The sequence below is a fragment of the Oncorhynchus keta genome, chromosome 32, assembly GCF_023373465.1.
Source record: "Oncorhynchus keta strain PuntledgeMale-10-30-2019 chromosome 32, Oket_V2, whole genome shotgun sequence".
NCBI classification, from domain to species: Eukaryota; Metazoa; Chordata; class Actinopteri; order Salmoniformes; family Salmonidae; genus Oncorhynchus; species Oncorhynchus keta.
In genome coordinates, this window is record NC_068452.1 from 2,270,876 (window position 1) to 2,292,269 (window position 21,394).

At 46.7% G+C, this 21,394-nt stretch overlaps 1 protein-coding gene and 1 long non-coding RNA gene across 11 annotated transcripts in view; one reads left to right on the top strand and one right to left on the bottom strand.

Moving 5' to 3' along the window:
• Positions 1 to 21,394, top strand: part of LOC118389311 (patatin-like phospholipase domain-containing protein 6) — a 42,596-nt gene that overhangs the window by 4,746 nt on the left and 16,456 nt on the right. Inside the window, exons 2-27 of the mRNA XM_052490321.1 lie at positions 833 to 930; positions 2,358 to 2,411; positions 3,495 to 3,582; positions 6,528 to 6,610; positions 6,726 to 6,817; positions 6,967 to 7,107; positions 7,352 to 7,511; positions 7,965 to 8,045; positions 9,101 to 9,229; positions 9,324 to 9,404; positions 9,698 to 9,905; positions 10,301 to 10,401; positions 10,627 to 10,806; positions 11,343 to 11,420; positions 11,801 to 12,006; positions 12,627 to 12,758; positions 12,985 to 13,108; positions 13,350 to 13,539; positions 13,647 to 13,796; positions 14,035 to 14,098; positions 14,186 to 14,354; positions 14,588 to 14,770; positions 15,351 to 15,469; positions 15,808 to 15,964; positions 16,246 to 16,362; positions 16,591 to 16,660. Coding sequence (XP_052346281.1) covers positions 874 to 930; positions 2,358 to 2,411; positions 3,495 to 3,582; positions 6,528 to 6,610; positions 6,726 to 6,817; positions 6,967 to 7,107; positions 7,352 to 7,511; positions 7,965 to 8,045; positions 9,101 to 9,229; positions 9,324 to 9,404; positions 9,698 to 9,905; positions 10,301 to 10,401; positions 10,627 to 10,806; positions 11,343 to 11,420; positions 11,801 to 12,006; positions 12,627 to 12,758; positions 12,985 to 13,108; positions 13,350 to 13,539; positions 13,647 to 13,796; positions 14,035 to 14,098; positions 14,186 to 14,354; positions 14,588 to 14,770; positions 15,351 to 15,469; positions 15,808 to 15,964; positions 16,246 to 16,362; positions 16,591 to 16,660 — 3,214 coding nt within the window. The 5' untranslated portion in view covers positions 833 to 873. The remainder of the gene's footprint in view (positions 1 to 832; positions 931 to 2,357; positions 2,412 to 3,494; positions 3,583 to 6,527; positions 6,611 to 6,725; positions 6,818 to 6,966; positions 7,108 to 7,351; positions 7,512 to 7,964; positions 8,046 to 9,100; positions 9,230 to 9,323; positions 9,405 to 9,697; positions 9,906 to 10,300; positions 10,402 to 10,626; positions 10,807 to 11,342; positions 11,421 to 11,800; positions 12,007 to 12,626; positions 12,759 to 12,984; positions 13,109 to 13,349; positions 13,540 to 13,646; positions 13,797 to 14,034; positions 14,099 to 14,185; positions 14,355 to 14,587; positions 14,771 to 15,350; positions 15,470 to 15,807; positions 15,965 to 16,245; positions 16,363 to 16,590; positions 16,661 to 21,394) is intronic.
• On the bottom strand, positions 18,649 to 20,424 carry LOC127914430 (uncharacterized). Of its 10 annotated transcripts, XR_008088265.1 has the most exons (4): positions 20,230 to 20,424; positions 20,144 to 20,186; positions 19,526 to 19,783; positions 18,702 to 18,835 (listed from the first exon to the last, which is right to left on the bottom strand). It is a non-coding gene; the product is annotated as an uncharacterized LOC127914430 (long non-coding RNA). The 10 variants fall into 10 exon arrangements; XR_008088263.1 differs by lacking the exon at positions 20,144 to 20,186 and having other exon boundaries at positions 18,649 to 18,792; XR_008088262.1 differs by lacking the exon at positions 20,144 to 20,186 and having other exon boundaries at positions 19,526 to 19,740.

Below are 21,394 nucleotides of genomic sequence, written 5' to 3' on the forward strand. Positions count from 1 at the left end.
GTTAAGAGGCGAGATGAAGGGAACAGATGGGGGTGGAGTTTCATTGGTCAGGGCTAGGCCTAAATCCCAGGAGTATTAACCCAAATAGGGCTGGGGGGGTAAACCCTCTTAGAGGACCAGCCCTCAGGGAGAGGGGGGGGGGGGGGGTTAGTCCAATGTCAACTGGGCACGGCAGGATTGTCTGTCTCTCTGGATCATGTGTCCCAAATGCCACCCTGTTACCTATATGGTGCACTACTTTTGATTAGTGCTCAGTTCAAAAGTAGTTCACTGTGTAGGGAACAGGATGCCCTTTGGGATGTTGCCTGTGTGTCATTGGAGCACTGTTATTATCTCTAACTCTGTTTGGGACTGGGAGAGGATCATGTTGCCAGTTTCAGTGGGGGAGGGGAACGGATGGGGATTGGCTGAGAGGCTCTGCTGTTTATGCATAAACACATATACAGTACGTATCTATAAACAGCAGTACCTCTCAGAAACCTGGATAGCTGACTTTCCCAAAGTTCCCAGGTTTTCCAGGAGCATTCTGGAATTCCTGCTTGTTGCATCCTGATTCAGGGACTTTTCCAACCCGGGATTTCTGGAAAACCTGGACATTTTAGGAAAAGTAACCAGAATTTTGCAACCCTAAACCTGGACAACCTTTACACAGAGCAATGAGTCATAATTGCATACTAGAAAGTATTTAGAATCATTTTGTTAGTCATTGCTCTTCGTAAAAGTCCAGGTTTCTCTTCCAAGCTACTAAAAAGCTATTTCCTTTACTGCGTGTGTGTGAGATGTGAACTGTAGCCTGTATGTCTAATGCCAACTTCCTGTTTTGTCTCCTTAGAGGCCGTTGATGGACCAGCCTGGTGAAGAGGCGGGGTTAGAATGGGACAGAGCACCTCGGAACAAGAGGGCCAAGAACATGCAGATGCCCCTCTGGAAGTAAGAACACACACACACACTCCTGTTCTGTACCACTTACTCTGGCCCCATTGACCTCACCAACTACCACAGTACCGCTTCCATAGAGCGAGAGAGAGTGTGTGAGGGGATACCTAGTCAGTTGCACAACTGTATTAATTCACCCGAAATGTCTTCTGCAGTATGTACAGTATCCACCATCTCTCAGACCATAACCAACCTCTCATCAATAATTGCAGCTGAGTCCTTTTCTCTTTCGTCTCTTCTCCTGATCAATAAGCACTGACCGCCCTTCTCCTCCAGCTCAGTCACTGATTGGCTGAGAGCCAGAGTACTAAAAGCCCATTGGCCTTGACCCATAGTTATACACGTTCTGATTGGCCATGTGACCAGTGGTCAACTCAGCCACCCCCTTCTCTCTCTCTCTCACACTCACACACACACACTTCCTATTGCAGCAACACTGTATATAAGCTTATCTCTGAGCTAAGATCTCCACTCCTTCAATGAGTCATATAGGGCCTAGTCTTAATCAGTGAAGGAATTAGAACAGGGAAGGTCCGTTTGGCAGGACATCACTCAAGTTCTACCATATCCTTCTGGAAAAAAAGAGTTCTATTGATTTGAAGTTAAAGTGACCTCAAAAGACAAGATCCTCTCACTGTAATTTCTCTGCTATGGTCCCCAACTGTGTGGTTGTGTGGCATAGGAGTTAGACATCTCTTGGCTCTCTCTCACTCGTTCCTTCGCAGTCTCTTGTATGCTCTCTCAAGTTTCCTCCTTCCCTTTTTATCTTTCTAATTTGCTCTGTTTCTTGTTCGCACGCAGGCTACAGCATGCAGGCTATTAGATTGCATCATGTCTCAATGAGATCTGTGTTATTGTCTGGTGCAGCAGAGTAAAGAAGTAGCAGTCACTTTTCCTATTATTGGTCTCAGAGCCAGGCTGACATGGGTGCAAGGCAACTAAAACCAATATTGACAGAAGGCAATTAGGCCTACTGTATAATAATAGTGATCATCATCAAAGGTATTGTTTGGGAGTTGTGTTGTCCCATATATTTATATGGAGCTATTTGAGTTAAGCTGGTTATAGAAGGGAAGGAGGAATGAACAAGTGGGTTGGGGTGCTGACAAAAGAGGATGTTGAGGATAAATAGTTAGGCCAAACTAAACACATTGGGTGACCGGATGTGTTTTTAAAGCCCCTCTGGGAATCGACAGACCTGATTCCACCCAGATGAAACATTTTTACTTCATCATTCCTCCTTCTCCTCTGCCATTCCTTTCCCTGGGCATGGCAAATCCCAAAGCCTGGATTCCTTTACACGTCAGTTATTTAACTCAGTAACAGAACTTTCCCAGCTCTGGAAAAAGTTCTCTGTCTACATAGTATATAGGCTATTTTACACGGTTGTTCACTTCTCTTTTTTTTTTGTCTACCAACAGGAAGGGTTTAATAACATCAAGGCGTTTGTGGAGGAAGAGCTACAGACGAGCATGGTTCGTTCGTATGTTGTGGTCTGGTGTGCAGTGTTTCATTCCATTAAGTCGTTCTAATTATGCTTTAATCAGCGGCTGCACACCTCTCTCTCTGTCCGTCTCTCTCTACATCTCTCTCCCTCTGTCTGTCTCTCTCTACATCTCTCGCTCTCTGTCCGTCTCTCTCTCTACGTCTCTCGCCCTCTGTCCGTCTCTCTCTCTACGTCTCTCGCCCTCTGTCCGTCTCTCTCTCTACGTCTCTCGCCCTCTGTCCGTCTCTCTCTCTACGTCTCTCGCCCTCTGTCCGTCTCTCTCTCTACGTCTCTCGCCCTCTGTCCGTCTCTCTCTCTACGTCTCTCGCCCTCTGTCCGTCTCTCTCTCTGTCTCTCTCCCTCTGTCCGTCTCTCTCTACGTCTCTCTCCCTCTGTCCGTCTCTCTCTACGTCTCTCGCCCTCTGTCCGTCTCTCTCTACGTCTCTCGCCCTCTGTCCGTCTCTCTACGTCTCTCGCCCTCTGTCCGTCTCTCTCTACGTCTCTCGCCCTCTGTCCGCCTCTCTCTACGTCTCTCGCCCTCTGTCCGCCTCTCTCTACGTCTCTCGCCCTCTGTCCGTCTCTCTCTACGTCTCTCTCCCTCTGTCCACGTCTCTCGCCCTCTGTCCGTCTCTCTCTACGTCTCTCTCCCTCTGTCCGTCTCTCTACGTCTCTCTCCCTCTGTCCGTCTCTCTCTACGTCTCTCTCCCTCTGTCCGTCTCTCTCTACGTCTCTCGCCCTCTGTCCGTCTCTCTCTACGTCTCTCTCCCTCTGTCCGTCTCTCTACGTCTCTCTCCCTCTGTCCGTCTCTCTACGTCTCTCTCCCTCTGTCCGTCTCTCTCTACGTCTCTCTCCCTCTGTCCGTCTCTCTCTACGTCTCTCTCCCTCTGTCCGTCTCTCTCTACGTCTCTCTCCCTCTGTCCGTCTCTCTCTACGTCTCTCTCCCTCTGTCCGTCTCTCTCTACGTCTCTCTCCCTCTGTCCGTCTCTCTCTACGTCTCTCTCCCTCTGTCCTTCTCTCTCTACGTCTCTCGCCCTCTGTCCATGTCTCTGTCCATGTGCGTCTCTCTCTCTAGATGATGGGGATGGTGATTGGTGCGGGCATCGCCATAATCCTCATCGCCATCCTCATCTTCTTCATGCTGCGGAGGATCCAGCTCAGAAGTACGTGTCACATTCTCTCTCCAATGTGTTTTCTCCGTTAATTATTAAATGAAATAAATGCTAGCTTCAGGTACTCTAGCGATTGCCCTTCACTTACACCTAAGAACTTTGGGGTGCTGTCCCCGACCCCCGAAGAATTTGGTTGACCGAAAGTCGTCGATTGTGTCTTTGTCCATAAACACTATATGGCCAAAAGTATGTGGACACCCCATCAAATTAGTATATTCAGCTATTTCAGCCACACCCATTGCTGACAGGTGTATAAAATCGAGCACACAGCCATGTACTGTCCATAGACAAACATTGGTAGTAGATTGTCCTGTACGGAAGAGCTCCGTTACTTTCAATGTAGCACGATCATAGGATTCCACCTTTCCAACAAGTTAGTTCATCAAAGTTGTACCCTGCTAGAGCTGCCGCGGTCAACTGTAAGTGCAGTTATTGTGAAGCGGAAACGTCTAGGAGCAACAACAGCTCAGCGGCAAAGTGGTAGGACACACAAGCTCATAGAACGGGACTGCCAAGTGTTGAGGAGCATAGCCCATAAAAATTGTCTGTCCTCGGTTGCAACACTCACCAAACTGCCTCTGAAAGCAACGTCAGCACAAGAACTGTTCGTCGGGAGCTTCATGAAATGTGTTTCCATGGTCGAGAAACTGCAGAAAAGCCTAAGATCACAATGCCAAGCCTCAGCTGGAGTGGTGTAAAGCTCGCCTCCATTGGACTCTGGAGCAGTGGAAACGCATTCTCTGGAGTGATGAATCACGCTTCACCATCTGGCAGTCCGACGGACTAATCTGTTTGGCGGATGCCAGGTGTGGAAGAACTTGAATGGGCTGCACAGAGCCCTGACGTCAACCCCATCAAACACCTTTGGGATGAATTGGAACACCGACTGCGAGCCATGCCTAATCGCCCAACATCAGTGCCCGACCTCACTAATTCTCTTCTGGCTGAATGGAAGCAAGACCCGGCAGCAATGTTCCAACATCTAGTGGAAAACCTTCCCAGAAAAGTGGAGGCTGTTATTGCAGAAAAGGGGGGGACCAACTCCATATTAATGCCCATGATTTTGGAATGAGATGTTCAACGAGCAGGTTTCCACATACTTTTAGTCATGTAAGGTGTGTGTCTATACACTAGGTTAGAATAAAATCAACTATATGTACTGAGCATGTCTGATGCTTTAAGCACACTGTTTGGTTTAAATAATTATTATGACCCTTGAGGAAGCCAGGGATCAAGACAGCCTAAATCATTTCCTGACCCTCCCGCTCACCTTCACAGATTCTGCCGTTAAGCTCCTGAAGTTGCCGTTAATAGGCAACACCAGGGGTCGGCAACCTTTACCATTTGAAGTACCAATTTATCTTAACATTTCTACCGATCTGCGTGGCAGTTATGATTTTCGTATGCACATTTTCATGAAACAGTTTAATTTAATTTATAATAATCTTTGTATCTCAAAGTCATTGTCATGTGGTTAATCTAAATTATATCGAAATCTAAATGAAAATGATACAAATCTAAAAGCAACTATTGCCATTGCCAATTATGTACAAATTGCCTACATAAAGCCAGCAAATAAAAACATTGCAGCCTGCAGGTAGAAAATATCCTGATTTTTAAATATAAGTGTCCTATCAATTATGTTGGCAATGCAATGCCTGTCTGCAATGAACTTGAAACAATTTATCAACTGTGTCCTGCAGAAGCTCCTGCTAGCAAACTTGTAACATTGGATAAAATACTCTGGGCCCTCAGTTTCCTGCTCCAGTGATCTCGAGACAGACACAGCTGTAGGCTATTTGTGCAAGGGATAAGAATTAATCCAGGTATTTTATGACATTTCCACTGGATCAGAGCATTAGATGTTTCCCTTTCATGCTGAGTGGTTATCGAAAGGGAGAGCTGGAAATATTTTTCAAATGTATTGACAAACTATTGTCATTCTCACACTTTTGATAACATTCTCTTTGAGGTGAAGAAAGCATTTCTTTGAGAAGCAAAACAGCTTATGGTGAGTGAGTTAAGACAATCAGAAATACTATCAGACATCCCCAAATGGGCACATTTTATAGGCCACCATTAGCGCGCAGGCCAGGGAGCCTAGGCCTACTTCTATATGCGTAATCAGGTGCACGTCCTTACTCAACATTGACAGGTGTGTTCCAAACAAAAGACAATTAAAAAGTTGACAATTTGTAAATGGAATGAAATGAACCAACTTTTTTCTCACAAGTGTATTGTAGGCTGTGATTACTGCAAACAACGTGTCCACTCCGACAATGAGAACGGTAAACGACTGAAGACCTAGTAACAATATTTTAACAGAAATTACCATAAACAAACAGACTGGATTGGGACTTAACGGTAAATGTTGGTTACTACTGGTGATGTCTGTAATGTGGAATTGATAGACACTTGAAATCAAAGGGCAACGAATTCACACAATTAATTTATGAAACAATGAATGTATACGAAATGGTGGGAAAGGGCCCATTCTGGAGAGAGACATGTATTTTAGCAACACCCCCTTTCTTCTTGGACCGTGGCATCCCCTCTGCCTCCTCATTGGATTAGTCCACTGAGACAGGTGCCAATCAGACCGGTGTCTCGGGTGCCATGGAATTTTTTCAAATCCATTTGCAACTGCTCGACTAAAAAAATCTTGGTCGACCAACAGCCTGTTGACCAAACAATCGTCCAGTCAACTAAATGGGGTCAGCCCAATAACTTTATATATATATATATATATATATATATATATATATATTTTTTTAGTTCATTTCAGTTTTGCTGATGAATATATGGTTTTAGCTTACATTATAGCATTGTATAGCGTCTTAAAATGTTCATACGGGTACTTTATCTTACTCACATTGACTTACTGTTTGTGTCTGTGCTCTAGTATCTCCATATATGTGTGTTTTAACTTCTCACAGACCTGCAAGCCCAGGAGGCCCCAAAGTATCGATTCCGCAAGAGGGACAAGGTCATGTTCTATGGGCGAAAGATCATGCGCAAGGTTAGTGGCAGTGGTGGGATGTGTTTTGGGGGTTCTAGCAAAGTAAAATGGTACCCTTTTGTTCGACAATGTGTCTTTTTTTCCATACTTGCCCTTTGACCTCTTGCTCTCACAGGTGTCCCAGTCCACCTCTTCCCTGGTGGGCACAGCCTCCTCCTCGCGCCCACGACTCAAAAAGAAGCAGAAAATGCTCAACATTGCCAAAAAGTGTGTGAACACCGTTTACCCTGTCTACTCTACTGATATCCATGACGCTAACTTACTTGGTGTCTACAGAGTAGAGAACAATAGTCTGTTATACATTTATCCTCCCGCTTTCCCATCCTTCTCTCCATCCCTCCCCCTCCTCCCTCCAGGATTCTGCGTTTTAAGAAGGAGGTGCCCACCCTGGTAGCTAAGGAGCCTCCTCCCTCAGTGCTGGAGGCGGACCTTACAGAGTTTGACGTGGCCAACTCCCACCTGCCCTCCGAGGTGCTCTACATGCTCAAGAACGTCCGGTACGTAGGGACTTCTCAGAGTTTCTGTGTGTGTAGAGTGTACTCTGTGTGTGTTAAGATGTTGTGGGTTCCTTATCTATATGGAGGAGACGTGTGTGTGTGTGTGTGTGTTTGAAAGTATCTAAACCGCCATGTATCATGGGAAAGTTGTGACTGACTGATCTACAAATAATATTGAGTAGTTATTTATGATGCAAGGTGATGTATGTCTGTAGTAATCTCTCCATCGCTATCCCCCCTGCAGTGTGCTGGGCCACTTTGAGAAGCCTCTGTTCCTGGAGCTGTGTAAACACATGGTCTTCCTGCAGTTTCAACAGGGAGAGTACGTCTTCAGACCGGGCCAGCCTGACAGCAGCATCTACGTGGTGCAGGACGGAAAACTAGAACTGTGCCTTACTGGAATGGTGAGAGAGAGTGTCTCTGTGTGTGTATGGGAGGGGGCAGACATTTACATTTTCTTATATTTATTTTGCCTTCTGTGCAAATGAGCCTCCACCCATGCTAACAAGTAAATAGGGACTTTATAAGGGGCTTACAGTTCTCTAACAATTAACTCTCTAGTAGGACATAAACTAATAGGTGCTAATCATTATTTATTGACTCAGATTATCCCCATGTGGAGGAAAAGGCTCAAATGCGATGTTCTCGGAATTTAGAAAGTTATGACCACGATAAACTTGCATTTGAGATCGGAATGACTTAACATGAACAGAATGTTTTCTAGATATCTGTCAATTGTACTGTTTGCCTGTGTTTTTCTGTTCTTTTTTTTTTTTTATTAAACACAAAAATGTACGTGTCTTTTGTCTATGTTAATTTGTTATGACATACTCTGTTTTACCCCTGTGTGTTTTTAGGATGGCAAGGACGGTGTGGTGAAGGAGGTGTACCCCGGAGACAGTGTCCACAGCCTCCTCAGCATCCTGGACGTCATCACCGTAAGACACGCCTACTTCCTGTCCCACATTCCACACTCCCTAAATCACCAAGCGCGTGTCGTTTCTTGTTTGAGTCACCCCTTTGTCTTTCCCTTTCACGTTTCAGTCAGACATTTGAACTTAGTCCAGGAACAAGTCAGGGCAATCTAGTGTTGAATCATAGCTTCAGGATTCAACTTAGCCTCCAAAGCTATCAAAATCATGATTTCGCAATTTAATGTTATATCATGAAGCACTATGTCTGGCTTAAGTCAGCTTTGACTTTTGGTGGGATTTTTTAAAACTTCCAATAAGTATACAATGAGCTATGAAACACATTACCCTTTATAGTCAAGAGGAGTTGGTAGCTAGAATGTAACCCCTATATTTAGTCCTGGAAAAACTCACTGACACACACATCCATGAGCCCTTGCTTTACGGCTGAGAAAAGGAAATGGAAAATGTCTCTAAAGCAATGGTTTCTGCTGGTGTGTTCTGCTAGTTCCCTCTTCTTGGTTTGAGACTATAAACATTTTGTTAAGTAGTTCAGTTCTTTGTTAGTGCGTTGGTCACAGGGACATTTTAAAAAGGCTTCAGCCAAGTCACTGCAGCAAAACGGCTGCTTTCACTTTTCATTGACTGGCCTCCCAAGTGGCGCAGCGATCTAAGAAATTGCATCGCAGTGCTCGAGATGTCACTACAGACCCGGGTTCGATCCCAGGTTGTATTACAACCGGCCGTGATCGGGAGTCCCATAGGGAAGTGTACAATTTGGCCCAGCGTCGTCCGGGTTAGGGGTGAGTTTGGCCCAAGTAGGCCGTCATTGTAAAATAAAAATGTGTTCTTAACTGACTTGCCTAGTTAAATAAATAGGAGAGTGATGAAAGAGCCTTGTCATTGTGTTTGTTTCAGGTACACCTAGCTAGCATGTGAAAACCACTCTCAACACAAACTTCCCCTTCATTTACTCCTGAAAATAGGAACTTGTAAAATGTCTCAAGTCCCAAAATGTCTGTAAAGTCACTAATATTGAGTTAGTACAGTATATTCTAAGAGTGTGTGTGTGTGTCTTTCAGGGACACCAGAAGCCGTACAAGACTGTGTCGGCGCGGGCGGCTGAGGTGTCCACCGTACTGCGTCTACCTGTCGAGGCCTTCCTCTCCATCTTCGAGAAGTACCCTGAGAGCCTGGTGCGGGTTGTCCAGGTAAGCTGTAGTGTGTGTGTTTGTCACTAGGTGTGGATGTGCGTTTTCTCTTGGTGTTCAAGTGACCTTTTCCCCCCTCTGTCTTCTCATGCAGATCATCATGGTTCGTCTCCAAAGAGTAACAGTTCTGGCGCTGCACAACTACCTAGGGCTCACCAACGAGCTCTTTAGCCACGTGAGTCAAGCTCCCCTTACACACACACACACACAGCACCACGGTTCATCATACCACCCAGATCCTCAAACAACACACACCCACACATGGACATTCTGTTTCTTACTTCATCTACCAGGAATGCTACTTCGTTAGCTGAAGCTACATCAGACATGCTGTTTTCATTACGATTGAGTCATTCAACGCTGACGCTACCGCTAGTCACTTTTCAATGCTGACCTGGTAATTATAATGATGCTAATTCAATGCTAGCCTGCCTTCATTGACCCTAACCTGTCCTCCCCTCCCTATAGGAGATGCAGCTCCTGCGCCTGCTGCCCCTGTCCCCCCACCCTGTGCCTCGCACCAGCCCCCAACGCCACGGCAAGCGCTTCGGGAGCCTGACCGTGCCCGCGGAGGACCGCGAGGCCGCCGTGAAGGACGCATCAGATCCTGGGAAGGATGGAGCCACAGTCCCACCAACCCTCAGCAGGACCATCTCCATGCCTGTAGACATCGCCGGTGACTAACTCTTTCTGTCGGTCCTCTCGATCCCTCTCTCTTTCCTCTTTCTTTTCTGTCTGTATTGTAACATCAACATTCTTAGTATGTAACTTTAGCTCTGTGGCTTCAGTCCAGTTTTTACTGCATGTTGTAAAGTGGCTGTTCCACTGGATGTCATAAGGTGAATGCACCAATTTGTAAGTCGCTCTGGATAAGAGCGTCTGCTAAATGACTTAAATGTAAATGTAAATGTAATGTTAGGGACCTAATTTGACATTCGTGCACTTTATGTTCCTAGTATGTAACTTAGCTCTGTTGCTTCTCAGACTGTTGACTGTGGCATTTACATGTGTTTGTGTCAACATGATTTGTGTGTGTGTGTATGTGTGTGTGTGTGTGGTGTCTACACACAGGCATGCAGAAGAATCTGCGGTCGGATTTCGACATGGCCTACGAGAGAGGACGGATCTCAGTTTCCGCTGAGGACGGCAACACGCCACCCACCTATACACGGGTTAGCATACACGAATGCATGCGCTCACACACACACACAAAGTTGGATATTAGTCACATGTGTATAGAACATGTATTTACATTTGAAATCAAATCGAAAATGCACTTCAACGTAGACCACTAACTCTTCTCTTTGTACGACACAGATCTGCACTTCCAAGTAGACCGGGCACAGGGTACAGTAATTGACATTCATGTCCCTCCATGTTTTCTGTTTCTTTCCCAGGATCAGCGGGAGAGGAGGGTGACCGTAGACGAGGTGCCGTCGGGGGTGTACCTGTACCCCGAGGAGGAGGGGGGTCCGGACAACCAGTTCTCACCAGGACCAGGACCCGTCCCCGGTCGCCCCAGCCCTGCCCTGTTCGAGGAGGCCCTGAAGGAGCTCCTCAAACTCATGAGGATAGAGGTTAGTACTAACTACTACTTAGTAACCTTAGCAACCATCGACTGACCATATACTATCTATGCAACCATGACTCTGGTATCAATGTAATCATGTGGTATTTATCTGATTATTGTGTTAAACTGTCACCAAGTTACTTTGTCCTTTGGGATAATGTACCATGTCTAGACGAGACATTTTGAAACGCAAAACCCAAAAGTGTTCTTATTAGACAAGTTCAAGTAGTACCTCCCCATTTGAAAACATGTCTCCTTACTGGACATCACCCAGCACTTTCTCCCTCTGACTCTTTATCTAAGCTTCTTACATTTCCATTTCACAATCTACTGTTATGGTTGGCAGAGGAGCATATGAAATGTACGATATTGAAAGTTCTGCCTCCTGCCGTGTCTTTGCCAACCCTCTTGATTTGCAGCCCAGGAGAGCAAAAAGGGAATCCAGATGTTGTTTCACCACCAAGAGGATTTCCTCATTCCCTCCCTCAAACGCTGTCTCACTCTTTCTTTCTCTCGTTCTGTTCTTTTTCCTTCTTCTGCCAGGACCCCGCTCTGCTGAATGGGAGAGTGACTCTGCACCACGCCAAGGCAGGAACTGTGCTGGCTAGACAAGGAGACCAGGTACTTTACTGAGGCTTGGAGAGAGTGAAGATGTCTTCCCTCTCTCCTCTCCTCTGTTTTAATGCAGGTTGACGTTTATTGTCATGAATCTTGCCATGGAGGCAGAACTGAGCTATTTCCGCTAGATGGGCCAGCTGCAAAGTCAAAATTGTTTATCTCCACGACAATACATACCAACCTGACTGTTTAATCACCAATTCTGCAATATCAAAAACCTATGTTTTCCGTGACATCTTTCCCTGTCCAAGTCCCTCTTTCCCATAAACTTTATTCTCTCCTCCCCAGCTCCTTCCCCCCTTTACTCTCCTCCCCTCTCTTCAGCCCCTCTAAACAGACCAAAACATGAGATGTGAAATCTGAACTCCCTCTTCTCCTCTCAGGATGTGAGTCTCCACTTTATCCTGTCCGGCTGCCTCCACGTGTACCAGCGGATGATCGACAAGCAGGATGCGGTGTGTCTGTTTGTCACCCAGCCGGGTGAGATGGTGGGCCAGCTGGCCGTGTTGACTGGAGAACCCCTCATCTTCACCATCAAGGCCAACAGAGACTGCACCTTCCTCAAGATCTCCAAGTCTGACTTCTACGAGTGGGTGTCTAGTAGAGACCAGACTAGAAAGAGACTAAAGGGGGGTGCCGCGCCGCAGGCACTTCCTGTTTTTGATTTAACCGACCTGGAAGACCAGCTGTGTTGAATTTAGGCGATGAACTGCTCAGTTGGTCAGGTGTGGTGCCTAGTTGGAACAGCATCCTGCTGTACCCGTGGCCCTCCAGGAACAGGGTTTCCTACCCCTGGGCTAAACCCTTCTGTGTGAAAGGGGTATCGTTCACAGTCTGGGCATTAAGCTGGACCATTTCAGTTTAAGCCTAACTTGGGTTTAGAATTAGCGGTATGCAGTTTGTTGAATGATTACATGAAATATACCAGCTGTCACTGACTGAATATTAAACCATCTGTTATAAGTAGGTTGGCTTCAGTTCCAAACATGCATTTCTCATTCTATATCACAACTGTCTTACTGCTGATAAGATGCTGGTTATTACTATCTATCTGGTCGTGGTAGGAGGGCGGAAGTGGCTAACACTTCCCCTAAACCTAGCTTTATTTATCAGTTGCTGTGATATTTAAGCGTAGTGACTGCCTCCCCTAAGATACTGCCTGTGTGTTTTTCCTGATCTGGTGTGCTCTGTGCTGCCCCCTGTCTTTAGGATCATGAGGGAACAGCCCAGTGTGGTTCTGAGTGCAGCCCACACCGTAGCCATCCGCATGTCCCCCTTCGTCAGACAGATGGACTTCGCCATAGACTGGATGGCTGTGGAGGCTGGCAGAGCCCTCTATAGGTATCTGGACAAATCTTCTCTTATGACGCTATTTTTAATTTTGACCAGAAAATCTGTATTAGTGAGTTTGTTCTTATTTACAAGCAGGCAAACTTTTTCTGACTGACAATTATATTTTTCTTTGACACGTTCAAATGAACACTGTCCTGAAACCAAAGGACTCTTTTGGGGGGGGGGGATCTGATGAAAACTGACTGTCCTCCACCTCCTCTCGTCCTATCACCAGGCAGGAAGACCAGTCGGACTGCACCTACATAGTTCTGAACGGACGTCTACGTTCTGTTATACGTAAAGCTAACGGGAAGAAGGAGCTGGTAGGAGAGTACGGTCGAGGAGACCTCATAGGAGTGGTGAGACTTTGGCCCATTTCTCCAGCTCTCATCGTTCTGGTCTTTCATGTAAAGGCAGAATATGTTGTTGCTATATTAACTTATAAAGCTAATATTCAGAATAAAGTAAACCTAATTTATTTATATTAGACCTATGTGTTTATAGTGTATATTTGGGTTGTATTAGATCATTGGGGACTCTATACCTTTTTTTAAATCCCGTGGTTTTGGAGCTCTTACGATCTCCTCCTGTTTTCCCCAGGTTGAGGCTCTGACCCGACAGCCCAGAGCCACCACGGTCCACGCGGTCAGAGACACAGAGCTGGTCAAGCTCCCAGAGGGAACGCTCAACAACATCAAGAGGAGGTACCCACAGGTGGTCACCAGGTTGATCCACCTGCTGGGACAGAAGATCCTGGGGAACCTGCAACAGGCCCGCGGACCATTCTCAGGTGTGTGTGTGTGTGTACACAGGCATGTACTGTATGCATACACACACTTTCCCTCTTTGTCCTCTAGATAAAGCCATGTACTTCTTTCTCCGTTTTTACCCCCCCAGGTTCTGCCCTCAGCCGGTCCAGTGTAGCGTCCAGCCCTGACGTCACCAACCCGGCCAGTAACCTGTCCACTGTGGCCGTACTGCCCATCTGTGACGAGGTGCCAATCAACGCCTTCAACCTGGAGCTCAGCCACGCCCTCAGTGCCATAGGTACACACCTCTAGAGACTAGCATAGCAACTGTCGATCAAACCTGACTATGACTTGAACGTCTTGTAATCACTATTGGCTAATATGAAACATCAGCCGAATGTGACTAGATTCTGTGGACAATAAAGTTGTTCTGTCAACTAAATTGCCACATTGAGCGACCATGATATCCAATTTTATATCCATCAATTGTACTCTCTGAAATATTAAACCTATATCTATTTGTCCTTGATGTGTAGGACCTGCCCTGCTGCTGACCAGTGACATCATCAGAGAGCGACTGGGGGCCTCCGCTCTGGATAGGTCCGTTTTTATCCTCTTCTTCCTCTCTCCCTCTGCAGTATCCATACTAGTTGGTTGTTCTTAACTCTCGTTCTCCCCTCGTAACAGTATCCACGAGTACCGTCTGTCTGGCTGGCTGGCCCAGCAGGAGGACATCAACAGGATAGTCCTGTACCAGACAGACAGCAGTATGACTCCCTGGACCCAGCGCTGCATCAGACAGGCTGACTGCATCCTCATCGTGGGCCTGGGGGAACAGGAGCCTGCGCTGGGACAGGTAGGAGGGACGGGGTGAAGAGCTGGAGGATGATTTGGGTGGGGCTCAATTGGAGGATGGGTTGACTTTTGAAGCTACTCTACTTACAAGCTGCCTAGTTACATTTGTTTGTTCAGTTTAAAACTTTAGTTGTGAAATTATACATTAACCTCATATTTAAGCTTATCTGTAGAGATTATTTGCATCTCATCCTCTGTACTGTAACTAACCATGCCTCTCTCTCTCCCCTCTAGTTGGAGCAGATGTTGGAGAACACCGCGGTGAGGGCCCTGAAACAGCTGGTGCTGCTCCATAAAGAGGACGGCTCGGGGCCCTCCAGGACCGTAGAGTGGCTCAACATGAGGAGCTGGTGCTCCGGACACCTCCACCTCCGCTGCCCCCGCCGGGTCTTCTCACGACGCAGCCCCTCAAAACTGGTGCGACTCCCTGGGGAGATGCCATGACTTCTTTAGTTTCTTTTTTAAAAACTTTCTCTCTTCCTAACTTTCGTTTGTTTTGTCTTTTCTTTCAATTCGTTTATTCATTCGTTACACACCGACCTTTGCCCACATCTGATTGTGTTCCTCCATTAAATGGAGGATGAGGACAGTTGTAAAGAGAGCTCTGACGATGTGGTAAGAGAGGAGGCTAGTCTGAATTTTTTAAATATATACTTTAATAGCCTGTTGAGCATGTCCTCTTAATCCAATCTATATATATGTTTTTGTTTTATCCTGCACGGTCTGACGGCTCAAAATGATGCCCTTTGCTGTTCTACGAGTAACACGAGTTTTGGTTTTCAAGAGAAATAACATAGTGCTTTAGCTACAAAGGCTTTAGGAAACCCAGCCCAGGTCGTCTTGGGGAAATGATCCATTGACAAGCTTACCAACCAATTACAGCGCTTCGGTGGATAGCAACTGTCACTAACCAGGCCCAAGTCTGAATAGTTGAACAAGCTCTCGTTTCAAGCGCTCTGATTATCATCTGAATTCGACTTTGTGTGTGTTGGTGCAGAGGGAGGTGTATGAGAAGGTGTTTGAGAAGACAGCGGACAGACACAGTGATTTCTCTCGGCTGGCCCGGGTACTGACTGGCAACAGCATCGCTGTGGTGCTAGGAGGAGGAGGAGCCAGGTCAGTGGACACCTCTCTTTTGTGCCAGACTCTCTTTTGTAGATGATCAAGTAGTAGATAGTGTGGAGTAAAGAATGCACATCATCAAATGCATGTTTTCAATGACAGTCATGGGACCACAGCTCTTTGTGTGAGAAGTCCTGTTGATTATTATCAAGATTTCTTGTAACCTAAATGTCCTTCGGTGTATCTGTAGTATCGAATTAGTCTTGTTCTTTCGGATCTTTTCAAATTAATGAAAGGAGTGGAAGAAATGCAGGCAAAGTTGGTCTCTTTAGTCCTCAAACAGAGAGTGAATTTCCTCATCTCTGATTGGTTGTTCTCTGTCACTCTCGCAGAGGCTGCTCCCACGTGGGAGTGATCAAGGCCATGGAGGAGGCAGGGATTCCTATCGACATCGTGGGCGGGACGTCCATCGGGTCGTTCATCGGGGCGCTGTACGCCGAGGAGAGGAGTGCGGTGCGCACCAAGCAGAGAGCCCGCGAGTGGTCCAAGGTCTGATCCTCCCACCGCTATACCATCATGCACTTCTCTTGTTCCTGTATCTGACCGTTTGACACGTTCCTTTGTCAGGTGACATGTAGCATATTAGAGGGGATCAGTTTGAGCACGGCGAGACACAGGATCACTCGTCTTGACCACATTATGAATGTGGTCATGTGGGACGCGAGGTGATTTGTGGATCTGTGATTCTGTGCGGTCCGACTGATCTCAGACAAGCTCAATATGAACCTTTTTGTCTCTCCCTCCTTCCCTCCTTCCCTCCCTCCCTACAGGCGATGAACTCCGTATTCAAAACCATCCTTGACCTGACCTATCCCATCACCTCAATGTTCACCGGCGCCGCCTTCAACACCAGCATCTCCAAAGTGTTCCAGGACAAGCAGGCTGAGGTGAGAGGTCACACTGTCTGTCAGTGCTACTGGAGATGTCTGTCTGTGAAGGAAACTGGGCCAGTAGACAAACCTTGTGAACAGTTGCAGATAGAAATGTCTTGAATAGAGCAGCTGTTGATACCTGCTCCACATTTTGGAGAGGCATATTTGTTCTACGTAATATATATCCGTCTGAACGTTCCTTATCCCAATTCATATGGAATGTGTGGTCTATGTAACCATCAGGACCTGTGGTTGCCCTACTTCAACGTGACTACTGACATCACGGCGTCCGCCATGCGTGTGCACCAAGACGGTGAGTGACAGGCAGCTAACCGCTGGCCCCTCCCCCTCTGCTCTATCGCTGTTTAGAAATGGACGACTAGATATTTTACGTTTCCTTGAAAACACTACAGAAGTAATTGTCCTAGTTCTGCGGGATTTTGAGTAGAAATTGGATATAGCTGTTAGGATAACTCTCATGCAGTCAGATAAACACACACACAAGTTAGATATGTAGTTTATTTAGAGATGTACTCCATATGTAATGCTATTTAACTCAATCCACTCACGCTGGTACGCTCAAACTACCGTGGGATTGACATGATCATGCATTCCTAATGTCATTCGGCGTTTGCCGATAACAGCTGGCTAATTTGGAGTATGCGTTATGAGATTAAAATCCGACATTTGGGTCATTTAGCTCTCATCCAGAGCGACTTACAGTTAGTGCCTTCACCTTAAGATCGCTCGGTGTTGTTATAATTAGGATTTAGAGATAAATTGGTTAGATTCTGCATGCCTTTCAGCTGTATAATATTAATAGGGGGGTCATAGAATTGGTACACTGAAAGTCCTCTTTTCCCTGCTTGTTTGTTATGTTCATCCATTGACTCACACTTAATATATGGATCGTTTATGTATGGGATGACTGACTGAGTGAGAAATGCACGACCACTAACTGTAGCTAGAATAGTCCTAGAGGCTGGGAGTATGACCCCTGCTGACCTCTTGGAGTCAAAGGCCACAACCTTTGGCTTATGGAAGGAAGCCTACCCCCAAATCCAGTGTTGGTACATGTTGCGTGCCTTTTGTTATCACGGGTAGTTTATAAGAGCTAAGGGATTTATAAAAAGTCATGTATATTAGTTCACGTTATTTATGTACTGAATTCTGGCCACATGGGCAAATGAAGTAAATGAATCCTCCTGGATTTGGGGTGTCAAGGTTGTGGGGTCCTCCAGTTATATCTTCAATGCTTGTCTGCACTTGGCATGTTTACTAACGGCGAGAGCAAAGCTTTACGATGCTCTCTCTATTTACCTATCTCCTTCCTCCTCCCTAGTGTGATGTCACTTCCTGTTGACACAACCTAGTCCACTCCCACTGCTCATCTCTATTGCTCTCTTTCTCAGGTTATTCCTCCTACCTTTCTGACATCTGTTTTTATGTTTAAAACGTGTCTTTAAAACAACACCAAACAAACTATGCCACAGTGACTTCCCTAATGACTTCCCTTTGCTTATATGGGGACACTTTCACCATCTGCTGTTTTGGCTTACTATTAGCCTGGTCCCAGATCTGTTTTGCCATCTTGCCAACTCGTTGGGTAGATGGCACAAACAGATCTGGGACCAGGCGAGTGTACTATAGGCATAGTGTAGTGTGCTCGTCGCTGATCCTTCCGCCCCTGTCCGTGTCAACAAGTAGGATCCAGAACACTCTTCCCTTGCTTTACCCCTCCGCACCCTAACGCCTCTCCCTCCATCCCTCCCTCGCTTCCCGTAGTTTCTCCCAATGTGCTTTACTGCAGCTCTGAGAAAGTGGGCAGTTTTAACACCAACCTCGGGGTTTTTCAACAGGAAGTTGCACCGTTTGCGCATTTGTAACGCAAGGACACTATTTGGTTTGTGCAACACCCCATGTTCCCATAAGCCAACCAATGAACGTTAGTCTCTTTGACGTTGTGTACATTTGGCATCATTTAGACTTTATCTTACTCTTGACCTGTAGCTTCATTTCAAGATGGCCACTTTTAGAGTACGGTCATAGCCATCAAGTTTCTAGATCCTGCGTCGTGTGCGCTAGCTAACTCTCCCCGGCTTGGAGATCTTTCTCCATCTTCCTTTCTGATATTTTTCTAACTCTTACTTCTCTCTTTCACTGGCCTCCTCCCTCTATCACTCTCTCTGAGAATGTCGGTGCATTCTGTAGTAATCTTGTTTTTTGCCGGCTGCTATCTGACCAAGCTAATAATAATTCTAACACTCTTCACTAATAACCGAACAGGACGACCGTGGCTGTTTGATAGCCTGGGAAAGAGTGGAAATGCACTGTGTACAAAACATTAGGAACACCTTCTTAATGTTGCGTTTGCAGCCCTTTTTTTGCCTTTTTAGAACCGCCTCAATCCGTCGGGTCATGGACTCTACAAGGTGTTAGAACCGCCTCAATCCGTCGGGTCATGGACTCTACAAGGTGTTAGAACCGCCTCAATCCGTCGGGTCATGGACTCTACAAGGTGTTAGAACCACCTCAATCCGTCGGGTCATGGACTCTACAAGGTGTTAGAACCACCTCAATCCGTCGGGTCATGGACTCTACAAGGTGTTAGAACCACCTCCAATCCGTTGGGTCATGGACTCTACAAGGTGTTAGAACCGCCTCAATCCGTCGGGTCATGGACTCTACAAGGTGTTAGAACCACCTCAAACCGTCGGGTCATGGACTCTACAAGGTGTTAGAACCGCCTCAATCCGTCGGGTCATGGACTCTACAAGGTGTTAGAACCGCCTCAATCCGTCGGGTCATGGACTCTACAAGGTGTTAGAACCGCCTCAATCCGTCGGGTCATGGACTCTACAAGGTGTTAGAACCGCCTCAATCCGTTGGGTCATGGACTCTACAAGGTGTTAGAACCGCCTCAATCCGTTGGGTCATGGACTCTACAAGGTGTTAGAACCGCCTCAATCCGTCGGGTCATGGACTCTACAAGGTGTTAGAACCACCTCCAATCCGTTGGGTCATGGACTCTACAAGGTGTTAGAACCGCCTCAATCCGTCGGGTCATGGACTCTACAAGGTGTTAGAACCACCTCAATCCGTCGGGTCATGGACTCTACAAGGTGTTAGAACCACCTCAATCCGTCGGGTCATGGACTCTACAAGGTGTTAGAACCACCTCAATCCGTCGGGTCATGGACTCTACAAGGTGTTAGAACCGCCTCAATCCGTCGGGTCATGGACTCTACAAGGTGTTAGAACCGCCTCAATCCGTCGGGTCATGGACTCTACAAGGTGTTAGAACCGCCTCAATCCGTCGGGTCATGGACTCTACAAGGTGTTAGAACCGCCTCAATCCGTCGGGTCATGGACTCTACAAGGTGTTAGAACCGCCTCAATCCGTCGGGTCATGGACTCTACAAGGTGTTAGAACCGCCTCAATCCATGGACTCTACAAGGTGTTAGAACCGCCTCAATCCGTCGGGTCATGGACTCTACAAGGTGTTAGAACCGCCTCAATCCGTCGGGTCATGGACTCTACAAGGTGTTAGAACCGCCTCAATCCGTCGGGTCATGGACTCTACAAGGTGTTAGAACCGCCTCAATCCGTCGGGTCATGGACTCTACAAGGTGTTAGAACCGCCTCAATCCGTCGGGTCATGGACTCTACAAGGTGTTAGAACCGCCTCAATCCGTCGGGTCATGGACTCTACAAGGTGTTAGAACATGGACTCTACAAGGTGTTAGAACCGCCTCAATCCGTCGGGTCATGGACTCTACAAGGTGTTAGAACCACCTCAATCCGTCGGGTCATGGACTCTACAAGGTGTTAGAACCGCCTCAATCCGTCGGGTCATGGACTCTACAAGGATTTAGAACCACCTCAATCCGTCGGGTCATGGACTCTACAAGGTGTTAGAACCGCCTCAATCCGTCGGGTCATGGACTCTACAAGGTGTTAGAACCACCTCAATCCGTCGGGTCATGGACTCTACAAGGTGTTAGAACCACCTCAATCCATCGGGTCATGGACTCTACAAGGTGTTAGAACCGTTCCACAGGGATGCTGGCCCATGTTGACTTCAATGCTTCCCACAGTTGTCAAGTTGGCTGAATGTCCTTTTTGAGTGGCGGACAATTCTTGATTTCACACGGGAAACTGTTGAGCGTGAAACCCAGAAGCGTTGCAGTTCTTGACACGAACCGGTGCGCCTGGCACCTACAACCAGACCCCGTTCAAAGGCACTTACATTTATGTTGTCTTGCCCATTCACACTCTGAATGGCACACGTATACAATCTGTGTCTCAAGGCTTGAAATTCCTTCTTTAACCCGTCTCCTCCCCTTCATCTACACTGATTTTTGAAGTGGATTTAACAAGTGACATCAATAAGGGATCATAGCTGTCACCTGGTCAGTCTATGTCATGGAAAGAGCAGGTTTTCTTAATGTCTTGTGCACTCAGTGTATGCAGGTCTCCATTTTCCAATGAGGTTTCGGGAACTAATACATGGTTCCTTTGAGTGGTTTAGGAGAGTAAATGGACAACACCACTTAGCTATTAGTTTGTAATTCACTGTAATATTAATGCTGTGACGCTATTTGGTTATTTTCTATCTGTATTTTAAAAACGAGCTACAGTCCTGTCTGTGCAATCTCTTTTAGTTCTAGAAACGTTTCTTTATGTTACCTGACCATGTTCACTGAGGGTTTTATATTGTATACGTCGAGAGCACTGGACATGTTTTGCCCCTTTTTATCTCCTCTCTCTCTCTCTCGCTCTCTCTGCTCTCTCTGCTCTCTCTGCTCTCTCTGCTCTCGCTGCTCTCTCGCTGCTCTCTCGCTGCTCTCTCGCTGCTCTCTCGCTGCTCTCTCGCTGCTCTCTCGCTGCTCTCTCGCTGCTCTCTCGCTGCTCTCTCGCTGCTCTCTGCCTCTGGCTCTGGCTCTGGCTCTGGCTCTGGCTCTCTCTCTCTCTCTCTGGCTCTCTCTCTCTCTCTCTGGCTCTCTCTCTCTCTCTCTGGCTCTGTGTCTCTCTCTCTGGCTCTGT